Below are 12,625 nucleotides of genomic sequence, written 5' to 3' on the forward strand. Positions count from 1 at the left end.
AGAGTTCAATCCTCAGCGGCGACAAAATTATTAACATTTGTTTTAAAGGGTAATGTTACAGAGAGTGACACAGAAAACACTGAGTGCAGCAATAACGAACGAGAACAAGCAGCGCGTACCGAACAAAGAATCTAGAACTAACAATACACACCGAAGCTGTGCAGCAAAGCAAGCGCATGTGTGGCGTCGTTGGTAAAAGGGTTTTTTGTATTGCTTTTGAATAATATTGTTGTTGCTGTTTTGTTAGCTTGGAAGGCGAGTACATTTCAACAACAAATTTGTACTTTGGGTCGTTGAGATTCATAATAAATTGTTGCAGGAAAATTAACAAATTTCTTCTTTTGCGACAAAAGTTATTGTTTTCAAAATTATTTTTATCTGTGCAGTCTAAATGCTAAGTGGACTAAAATGAACTCAGGGACTCCAAATATTCTTTTGCACAGACAAGTGAAATGACGTGGTACAATGCAAATGCAAATTTGCCCTGGAACTTTCCAATAAAGAACAGAGGCAAACTTCTCACATATCAATGAGTGCTGTCCGATTCAAGATTAAGCTCAATGATAAGGGGCTTCCTTTTTATAGTCGAGTCTGAATGGGGTGCCGCAGTGCGAAACCTTTCTTGAGGAGAAATATTTACATGGCATAGTACCTCAAAAATGTCGCCAGCATTAGAAGGGGAAAAACTACCGGTGAAAATTTTACATTGGCCAGGAATTCAACCCAAGCGGCATAGGCGGACATGCTAACCTCTGCGCTACGGTGGCCTCCTGACGAAATGACGTGTCTGGAGGTTCTCTCTTACAGCGCTGAACCTCACGCTCTATATCATGTATATCCACCTTAAACCTTCTGGGCAGTGGACACCTTTCTACGAGATGACGGTTTGGATGGTCGCGCGATAACAGCACAGAAGGTATTGCTTAGACAGCATATGATTTGGATGGTGTCTGCGATAACAGCCCAGAAGGTATTGCTTAAACAGCATGTCTTCGCACGAGTAGAATCTTTGTCTCTTAATGAAGGTGGCCCACTTGAGAACTGAGGAGACAGTCCGTAGCAGTTCGAAGATCGGCATTCTGATATATCTGAATATTATTCCACTACATTGGCACTGTATAACTTACCACAGACCGAACAATTGCTTTGTTCGTAGTCAACTGTGACTTGAGGACCTTGTTTCTACTTTTGACTTTATAGCAAATTGATGTGGCATGTGAGCAGAATGTGGAGGAGCTGTCAAATATGACACCAAGTGTTTTGGGTGGTCAAATGGTAAGAATCGTTGCTCCATCGACTTTCACTTTCAATTCTTTATTCACCACACGCGTATTTGTATTGAATAATGTGGTTGAAGATTTGGTGGCAGATATCTTCAAATCTCTTGCAGCGAAATAAGCGGAAAGTTCGTTGAAGTAGACGTTTAACCTGTCGCAGATGTCATCAATGGGTGGCGGGCCTAATGCCATGCTAGTACAGTCATCACCTATAGTGATCATATACTATGCCGTCTAGAGGGACGGCATAGGGATCGTGGTCAATTTCTCACATATCAATGAGTGCTGTCCGATTGAGATTTAAGCTCAATGATAAGATGCCTCCTTTTTAAAGTCGAGTCCGAACGGTCTGCCGCTCTGCGACACCTCTTTGGGGAGTAGTTTTTTATATGGCATAGTACCTCACAAATGTCGCCAGAATTAGATAACCACCGCCGGAAAAAAATTCTTGTCTTATGTTCTCACCGATTTCGAACCCAGGCGTTCGGCGTCATATGCGGACATGCTAATCTCTGTGCTACGGTAGCCTCCAGAGGTTAAACAATGTCGGAGCACTATTAGAGTGTTTTAAGGTACTCGACGCCAGTAAGATCCAGGTTCTTTAACATCAGTGTAGAGATTCCGTCAGTACCCAACACCTTGGATGGTTTGGCCCCACAGATGACATTTGTAACATCGTCAGCGGAAAATTGTGATGGCTTTCCATCGGCTTGGAGACTAGGCCTGGCTGGAGAGACATGTTGGCGATGTCCTCAAAGAGTTTGGCATGGCTGATCATCGATCGAATGCCACGAGGGCCCAACGCCTTGGATGGTTTGGCGCCACAGATGACATTTGTAACATCGTCAGCGGTAAATTGTGATGGCTTTCCATCGGTTTGGAGACTAGGCCTGGCTGGAGAGACGTGTTGGCGATGTCCTCAAAGAGTTTGGCATGGCTGATCATCGATCGAATGCCACGAGAACCGCCCTATTACATGACCTGGGCAGATTGAAACCACGGCAAATGTGTGCGGTGATGACATGCAAAGCTGTTGTTGTGCTTTGAAGTCTTCGAAATCTATGCTGATGCTCGGCGAACGAAAATTCTCCAACGAAGCACAGGAGGAGTAGGGCCTCAAGCGTCTTGGCTACTGGTGAGAGAAGGGAGATCCGTCTGTACGACTCCCCCTTACTAGGGACCTTTCCAGGATTCAGTAGAGGGTTCACTGTGCCCATCTTCCAGACGTCGGGCACTATTAGAGTGGTCAAAGACAGTTTGAGGACAATTGTAAGGTACTCGACTCGAGGTATATCCAGATTCTTCGGCAACAGTGTAGAGATTTCGTCGGGGCTCAGCACCTTGGATGACTTGGCGCCACAGATGACATTCGTTACTTAGTCCACGGTAGTAGAGATGGCTTTCCATCAGCTTGGAGACCAAGCCTGGCTTTTTTGCCAGAAAAAAGATTTTAAGATTTTCTCTTTAGAAAAAAATTTAATAAATGTTAGCATTTTACAACACTTTTCTAGAAACATTGCTTTAATATTTTAAATGTTCTCTCTTTTTGTGGAAAAAAGAACACTTTCCAAGTCCTTTTCACCTCTAGAGAGCCATTAAACCATCATAAATCCATTGTTTAATCCTAATTGGCATTTAATGGGCATAAACTTTTAACACCTGTTTTATAATTTTTCACATTTAACCATTAAGCCGACTACTCCCCACCATTCATAACATCCACAAAAAAAGGTGAGAACAAAAAAATGGCTACAGACGTCATCATCATAAGCCAACAACACATCTTCTACGAGTCTAATTTGGAGCAACCAACAACCAAAAGTGTTCAAGTGGGTATTGTACAAAATATAAACTAAATGTCCTCAATTAATTTTGTAAAATTAAAAAAAAAAAAGGAAAAGAAGAAGGAAAGAAACCCATGAACATGCACACACTTCCCCCATACCATACACAGGTAGGTACACCGAAAAGTATCCTACTTCAAGTTGCTGACATGTGGCAACTGGGTAGCTAACACCGGGTATGGTTATACCAGCCTGTTGGCCATCATGCCACAACGCACATCTATTTATGTCCTCACTTTTGTACACATCCGCATACGTCCGTCGGTCCGTCCATGGCTGGCATACTACATGTATACGGATGTAGGTGCTAATTTACCAAAGACACACTGCCACACAATGTGGCATTCATTAATTCATTCATATGTGGTGCATGCATTTCTTATAATAGGTGTGCTTTATACATAACGCATTTTGAAGTAGGTGGTGTATGAGAAGCAAGGAATATTTGGGGAAAAACTACGTCAATAGAAGAGCGTTGCTATTGTGTGTTGAAAACAATGAGTTGTGTGCTTAAAGTTTATAATGATTTTTTAATTGCACCTTAGTTTAAGAGTTAAACGTCGTGGAGGCAAACAAAAATATTTTTTTTAGTTAAAACAAGTAAAACTAAATACTTGTCCGAATCTTATCTTATTCTCCACCATGGATTACATTTGACACATTCTTTAAATGTCTTTTTCATATTTATATGGCTAGGGACCGTATTTTTCCACCCTCCACCACCGGATGGGGGTATACTAAATTCGTCATTCCTTTTGTCACACATCGAAATATTGATCTGCGACTCAACAAAGTATATTAAGGGTGATTTTTTAGCTATTATCTTTTGCGAAACACTGGTTGAAACAGCTCATGCACGTTTCGTGTTTTGTTTCACTGTCAAACATATTCCGGTTGATCAATAATTTAACCAAACGAACAACTCTTGCAATTTATTGAATTTTGTTAACAAAATGCGTGCTCTGCAAGAGGCACGAATGTATCCAGAAAAAGTCACAGTTTGGTGCGGTTTATGGGCTGGTGGCATCATTGGACCGTACTTCTTCAAAGATGATGCGAATCGTAATGTAACTGTAAATGGTGAGCTACCGCCACCGTGAGATGATATGCCACTTTTTTTGCCCAAAATGAAAGAGCTTGACTTGCATGACATGTGGTTTCAACAAGACGGTGCCACATGCGTAACAATGGACTTATTGAGAGGCGAGTTCGGTGAACATTTTATTTCACATTTGGGACCGGTCAATTGGCCGCCTAGATCATGCGATTAAACGACTTTAGACAATTTTTTGTGGAGCTATGTTTAAGCTCATGTCTATACAGATAAGTCCGCTTCAATTGACGAATTGGAGCATTTATTCATGAAATACCGGCCGAAATGTTGGAAAGAGTATGCTAACATTGGACTAAGCAGATGGACCATTTTAAGCGCAGTCATGCTCAACATTTGCATGAAATAGTCTTCAAATATTAAATTAAATGGGCCATACTATCGATTCAAATAAAGATTTCATGTATCTTTCTAAATTTTATGTTTTTTTTTTGAAAATCTTTTCTATAGATCTTAAAAAATCACCCTTTATATACGTTGTGGGACCTCAAGTCTTTATTTAGATGAGTTACAAACAGAATGACGATGTTCGTATAGCCCCATCCTACGATGGGAGGGCATAAAAATTAAATGATAACCTAAAATCTCGCTCATACTAAAATCTCTGACTGAGTGACGATGTTCGTATAGCCCCATCCTACGATTGAGGGTATAAAAATTAAATGATAACCTAAAATCTCGCTAATTCTAAAATCTCTGACACCAAGATTCGAGGTGTCTCTTATCACTTGATCTTTCCATCGGGCTTTTGGTCTTCCCTTTGCGTGTACGAACGTGTTTGCCTTCTAAAGACTGCTTTGCTGGATCTTCTTCATCCATTCTGACATGACCTAGCCAACGCTGTCGTTGTATTTTGATGCGCGTAACTATGCTATCGTCGTTATACAACTCGTGGTTCATGCGTCGCCTATATTATCTATTAACACAAACTGGTCCATATATGTTACGAAGAATCTTTCTCTCAAATACTCCAAGTACTGCCTCATCTGCTTTCACAAGTTACCATGCTTCAGAACCATATAAGAGCACGGGTAGTGCTCGAAAGCGCCACCAGCATTAGGGGGATAAAACCACTGCGAAAAATTTGTTCAGATGTTCTCGCCAGGATTCGAATCCAGGCATTCAGCGTCATAGACGGACATGTTAACCTCTACGCTTAGGTGGCCTCCTGTGTTTAGTCAAATGCAAGTTTGACCATGAATATTCCATTAAGGAACATCCGTTTCGGTTATGGCGGTGCCGAGGTAGATAAAGTTACTGACTGTCTCAAAGTTGTGGTTTCCAACTTTCTCCATTTTTTTTATCTGCTCGGTTGTGCAGGGCTTTTTGGGAGTTGAAACTATCCATTTCGTCTTATCTCCATTTACTGCCAGACCCAGTTTCACTGACTGTCTTTCAATTCTTTCAAAGGCTGCAGTTACTACTTCCGGTGACCGACCTATGATGTCGATGTCATCGGCTTAGCCGAGTAGCATGTGTACTCTTGTGATTGGTGTGCCATATCTATTCACATCTGCATCTCGTAAAATCTTCTCCAGCAGGATATTAAAGAGATTACACGATAGGCTGTCTCCTTGTCTGAAATCTCGTGTATCAGCAAGTGTCATCGTGCAGAGTCATATTAATATGCAGGGATAGAAAACTCAGACATGGCTTGAAATACCTTTGAACGTAAAGGGGTATCGAAAGCGCCACCAGCATTAGGGGGATAAAACCACTGCGAAAAATTTGTTCAGATGTTCTCGCCAGGATTCGAATCCAGGCATTCAGCGTCATAGACGGACATGTTAACCTCTACGCTTAGATGGCCTCCTGTGTTTAGTCAAATGCAAGTTTGACCATGAATATTCCATTAAGGAACAGGGGCAAACTTCTCAAATATCAATGAGTGCTGTGCGATTCAAGTTTAAAGCTCAATTTGTATATTCGGTACCTGTCCTATCAAATGGTACAGTAACCCACAAATGTCCCCAGCATTAGGAGGGGATAACCACCGCTGAAAAATTGTTCGGATGTTCTCGCCAGGATTCGAACCCAGGCATTCAGCGTCATAGGCGGACACACTAAGCCCTGAGCTGCCGTGGCCTCCTGTGTCTGATCACAGACACAAATAATGTGTTGAGCATATGAATATCAAAATTGCCAATGTTGGCCAAAAACAGACCGGAATTTTCAAAAAAAGAGCAGTAATTGGGGCTTTATTTCGATTTGTGGGACTTTTTTATTTGAAAATCAGTAAGGAAAGGTAAAAGTCGGGGGGCTGATTATACAATACTCTACACCATACAATACTCTACAGCCTTAAAAGTCGAAACGCATAAAAGATACATATGGGAACTTTACCTAAATCTGGTTCGATTTTGATAAATATCAAATAAAACATACCCTGTCAAATTTGGCAAAGATCGGACCAAAATTGTGCCTTCTACAGCCTTAAAAGACCATATCGGATGAAAAATATATATGGGAGATATATACATATAAATATGATCCAATTCTGATGAAATTATGCACACATATTGGGACGTCAAAAAAAATACTTCATGCCAAATTTGGTAAAGATCGGATCAAAATTGTGGCTCATACAGCTTTAAAAGGGCATATCGGATGAGAGATATATATGGGAGCTATATCTAAATCGGGGCAGATTTCAATGAAATTTTGCACACATATTGGGATGTCACAAAAAGCACTTCGTGCAAAGTTTGGAAAAGCTCAGACCAAAATTGTGCCTTCCACAGGCTTAATAGGTCAAATCGGATGAAAGTTATATATGGGAGCTACATCTAAATCTGAACCAACTTAGATGAAGACGTCACACGAAACATTTCATGCTAAATTTGGTAAAGATCGGACAAAAATTGTGGCTCCTACAGCTTTAAAGGGGCATATCGGATGAAAGATGTATATGGGAGCTATATCTAAATCTGGACCGTTTTTATTCAAAATCAATAGCGTTCGTCCTTGGATCAAAAAAGAAAGAAAAAAGAGAAGAGGAAAATTTTGTGAAAATCAGACAACAAATGCGACCTGTACCTTGATTACAAGAATACATGGACATACAGACAGACGGACATAGCTAAATCGAATCAAGAAGTTATTCTAAGCCGATCCGTATTTTTAACGATGGGTCTAGCTCTTCTCCTTCTTAGCGTTGCAAACAAATGCTCAAATCTATAACACCCTGTACCACAGTGGTGGTGAAGTGTATAATTAGAGTAAAATTCACAGAAATAAGACTCCTTAGCAACAAACCTAATTTTTATTTCGTTTTACAAACGTTTAAAATAAAACAGAAAGTAGCACATTTCGAAAGATTTACCCGACATCGGTCAATCACCCACTTATTGGGTTTTTATTTCATTTTAAAATTGGGACTACATTTCATTCCCGAAATTGTGGAGCCATATTTAATTTCAATTTGGGGTATTTTTCATTTACGGCCTTATTTCATGTTTACTTTTGGGGTCTTATTTCATTATGAAACAACCCCAATTTTTGGGTTGTTATTTCATTTCTATTCCCCATTTCCATTTCCTAAACTGTGGGGCCATATTTTATTTTAGTTTGGGGTATTTTTCATTTACGGCCTTATTTCATGTTTACTTTTGGGGTCTTATTTCATTTTGAAACAAACCCAATTTTTGGATTTTTATTTCATTTATGGTTTAGGGCTTTATCGCATTGGGGCCTTTTTTGGATTTTTATTTTATTTCCAGTTCAGGCCTTTTTTGCATTGGGGCCTTACCGTCTTCGAAAATATGTATTATTCTTTCTTTAACAATTTTTAAAGACATTTGTTTGTTGTACCTTCTTATATATTAAAGACACTGTTCATTAGGGAAAGGGAGAAAAAGAGAAAAGGGAAGGTTTTCCTACCTCAAGCCCAATATTTTCCCTTCTTTCAGAATATAAAACATGTCTTATATTTTGATTTATTGCCTCCGACTAACCCCCACCTATTTTAGGGGATTAACACAGATGATTATTACGCATTGCGGCATATGAAGGAGTCCAAACGTCTGCCGGTCCACCCGCCAGTCTGCCTACGAATAAACCTCCTATATGTATATTTATAGATTTTTGTTGTTGCTGTTGTAGTAGCTGTTGTTGTTGTTAGTATTATTTTCCCCTGAGACAAGTTCATTAGCTTCTAAAAATAAAACTAAACTAAAATGAACTATTTTGTTGGGGGGGTTTTTAATGTCGGCATATTTTCAAATACACACTACACAAATAATATAAAATATTTTGTGTTTTTCGTTTTGTACATGGATTTTGTCCCTCGATGCATTATGTTGTCTCATTGTGTCAAATTCTACGCATTTGTTGGTGCTAGAACACGGCCCATGTGATTTATGATAGGCACAGAGATAATTTTTTCTAATATACATTTTAAATGTTAACGATCTTGCAGGAGATTTAGAACGATTATTATTACTATTAATAGATAGATGGCGGTAGCATGAAAAAAGTCTTCAATAGTGAATGAACTTTTTTTTTAATTGAATGACTAGCAGCTTTATGGCATGTAAACGTGAACAGTTTATAAGGGAGATTTAGAAATTTAAACTGTATATGAGCTTTGAAAATTCTGACAGGTCACTTATTTTCAATTTGCACTGATGTAGGTCACTGTGGAGATTTTCAAAACTTGTGAAATGTTGTGGTAAATGAATGTTATGCCACAAGGCGCTTAGGTTAATTGTGTAAAACATACCGCTTATCAGTAAAATACAGGGATTATATTCCAATTTGTGATTGGAGGTCATTTACATTATCAGAAGTACAATTTCATAATAGACTTGAAATGGAAAAACAAACAAACAATTTAGAAACAAAAATTTGAAACTTTGGTTGACAAGTCGGAAAGTCTTCAAACCGAAATCTGACAAAGCTAACATTTTAATGAAACTTTTAGAAAACGAAAATGTATTTTAGTTGGATTTCTCTCCAATGTGGAGTTAAGCTGAATGACCGTGAGCATTATGTTAGGCGGAAAAATTGGATTATTTAAAAGTTACTGCAAAGTAACTGGCTGATCGCCAGGTCTTTGGATATAAACATAGCAGCCATTGGTAAATGTTTCGAAAGGTGCCTAGGGTTTCTTGTTCAATACCATCGCTATGCTCATATCTACATGGCTACTGGGGCTCCCGGTTCTGTAGCACATTTTTGTGATACTTATTCAAAATCCTATGAAATTGGCATTTGTGATTCGGACAGACCACAGAGACTACCATCCCCGTTTACCAGCAGATAGAGTTTTACGATCTCGGGAAAATGGGAATTTTTTTCACTTCCCTGGTTCTCGGATATCCTCGGGAATTTTTGTTCTTTTATTTCAATAAATATAAAAACTGAATGGACGTTGAAAAAATTGTGTTTACGTATAAGTCAAAGGTAAAACAACTCACTTTGTCAAATTTCAGCGAAATCAAGTAATAAATACGGCTTTTATAGACTTAAGACCCTAAATAGGCAGACCGGTCTATATGGCAACTTATCTAACTATGATCCGATCTGGGCCATATTCCAGTCGGGTGACGGAAGCAACTCACTGTGTTTAATTTAAGCGAAATCGGGTAATAAATGCGGCCTAAATCAGCAGATTGGTCTATATGGCATCTATATTTATATGTAGTCCGATTTAAGAACTTTACATGCGTGTAGAAAAAATAAGAAACTGTGCCAAATTTCAGCTCAATATTTCAATTTGTGAAGGCTGTAGCGTGAATTCAACAGACAGACAGACCGACGGACGGACTGACACACGGGCGTCGTTCAATCGTCTCAGGCTTCTATGACGATCAAGAATATATATATATATATATACTTTGTAGCGTCAGATATTTCGATGAGTTGCAAACGAAATGACTAAGTGAATATACCCCCTATTCCATGGTGCTAGGTTTAAATTTATAACATGGGATAGCTTGATGTCCATATTTCCTTCTGTCTGTTGGTTTTTGGCCACCGTAGTGCAGAGACAAGCTTGTCCGCCTTTGATCCTGAATGGTTGGGTTCAAATCAGCACAAGAACATCTGAAGATATAATTTCCACAAAATTTTCTCCAAAGATTAAATTTTCCCAAAGACCAAATTTTTACGATTTTTATTCAAGTCAAATTTTATGAGTTTTTTTAAACACACAAAATCTCATTGAAAATTTCTCGCGATCAAATTTCCATAAAATGTTCTCTAAAGACAAAATTTCAATAAAATCTGCTCTAAAGACACATTTTTAATAAAATTTTGTCTAAAGCCAAAATTTAAATCAAATGTAAAGAAAAAATTTCTACAACATATTTCTAAAAACAAGATTTTAATAAAATATTCTCTAAAGACAAAATTTTAAACAAATTTTCGATAAATTGTCAATGACATTTTTTCTAAAGACAAAACTTTAACGATGTTTTTTTTCTTGTAAAGATCAGCGCTTTAGGGGCTCAGTAGAAAGAAAGCTCTGATTAACTGTACGGCGGCAGTGGGTTCGAATCTTACCAGGGTCTTTGGGTAGTTGCTACAGTGGTATAGACTAAAATTGTCTAAATGAGTATGTCATGGACTATCTAAAGACAAAAATGTTCCAATCTCCCTATAGACAAAATGATGTGATCCTAACTTTAATCTGATTTTCTGATTTCTAACGTGCATCGCTGAACGCCACCCAGAGCCATCATTCTAGGGTTTCATGATATGGAGCAAAATATACACTGAAAAAAAAGGCCAAAAATTGAAGAATTTTCCTTATTCGTAGGATTTTAGCAACGAAAACGAGTTAAAGAACCAAAACTCAAAGAAAGGATGCTATCTTTAAATTAAATGTCCAATTTGCCAACGTACCTGACCACCCGTTTCAAATTTTGATCGCTGATTGATTTTTATTTTACTGTATAGATGATTGTCCAGCTACGATTTTTTGAAAAATCTTCTTTTAAACTTGGCATCTTAGCCGCATCTTTAAATACGGAACACGGTTGTCTTGTTCCAAAGTCAATTTCCTTACTTTCAAGGGTATTTTGAACTTCATTTTAGATGATTGTCTTTAATAACAAGCGCAAAGTTAAGTATTTATTGAACTACCATTTAAAATAAGAAATCCTTAATATCAAGGAAAATAAATATCATCTTTAAATTAAGTTAGCTAATCTTTGGCTCGGATGTTTAAAATTAGGGCAACATTTTTTTTCAGTGAATGTTATGTTGAATTTTGATATTATTCCGCCCTATGCTACTTTGGACATACACCTAAACCTATGGTTGGCTTGTTGTGCGCCCTTAATACTATCTATCCTATTTTAAATTCTATACCGATAAAAAAAAAACTTACGATTATTTTAAGAATTAAGAATTTTGTCTTATCTTAATTATCGTCATTGTAATTTTTTTGTTTTCTCATTATTTTTCTCATTTCTATCTTTTATACAATGGCGTTTCAACTTACCCTGCTTATCTTAGCACGTGATGAACTCTTATCCTTCATTTCGAATTCACTATCACTGTCGACGGGATTATTGGAGCCGGCTAATGCCACAACATCTTCAACTTCGGACCGTTGCAATTTGCGATATTTACGCATATCATGCTTGGAAGGATTATAATCGCGTTTCGGATCATAACCGGGTATGCCGAGTTCATCATTAAATTCACCAGAACTAAATTCACCTTCTTCATCCTCATCTGAATATTCAGCGACACGATCTAAAAGAGAGAGAAGAAAACCCAAAGAGATAATTAGTACAAAACTCTCAACACATTTTAATGGCTAATTGTTGTTGTGATTTTTGATTAAATTGTTAGTTTTAACATTTAACAGTAGACCCCTTGCTCTGCGTCACATATGAAATGTTTTTATACCTTTGTTATATTAAAATGAGATGATATAATAAAGAGAGCACCTGAGAGAGAAAAAAATGATGGAGTAGAATCAACAAAATCAATTTTAGTTAGTCTCAATTCAGACTAGGCAAGTACCGCAATTTGAATTTGTATGAGAGAGAGAGAGAGAGATACAAAGATAGCTTTCCTTTTTGAAGGAAAGGCAGATGCCTTCTACAAACTTACAATTGCATTAAATTTGCCTGAAATGAGTTGGGACCTATTTAAGTTACCTAAGCCTTTGACATACAGTGTCATTGTAAGTCTGGCTGTAACTGTAGTTAGCAACAATAATAACAACAATGAAGGCAAACTTTAAACAACACACATTGTCAAAATCAATTTAAGATTGTCTCTATCCAGACTAGGCAAGTACCGCAAGTTTGAATTTGTATGAGAGAAAGAGAGAGAGAGAGAGAGAGAGTGAGAGAGAGAGAGAGAAGTAAAGAGATAGGTTTCCTTCTTGAAGGAGAGAAAGCTACCTCATAATGAATCCCCTTGCTCTGCGCCCC

At 38.0% G+C, this 12,625-nt stretch overlaps 1 protein-coding gene across 4 annotated transcripts in view; it reads right to left on the reverse strand.

The window, feature by feature from the left end:
- The window catches only part of LOC106084915 (phosphofurin acidic cluster sorting protein 2), a 249,464-nt gene that overhangs the window by 39,653 nt on the left and 197,186 nt on the right, over nucleotides 1-12,625 (reverse strand). For all 4 annotated transcript variants that reach the window (XM_059363487.1, XM_059363485.1, XM_059363486.1 and 1 more), the window contains exon 4: nucleotides 11,680-11,936. In XM_059363487.1, coding sequence (XP_059219470.1) covers nucleotides 11,680-11,936 — 257 coding nt within the window. The remainder of the gene's footprint in view (nucleotides 1-11,679; nucleotides 11,937-12,625) is intronic.

This window comes from Stomoxys calcitrans, chromosome 2 (assembly GCF_963082655.1).
Source record: "Stomoxys calcitrans chromosome 2, idStoCalc2.1, whole genome shotgun sequence".
NCBI classification, from domain to species: domain Eukaryota; kingdom Metazoa; phylum Arthropoda; class Insecta; order Diptera; family Muscidae; genus Stomoxys; species Stomoxys calcitrans.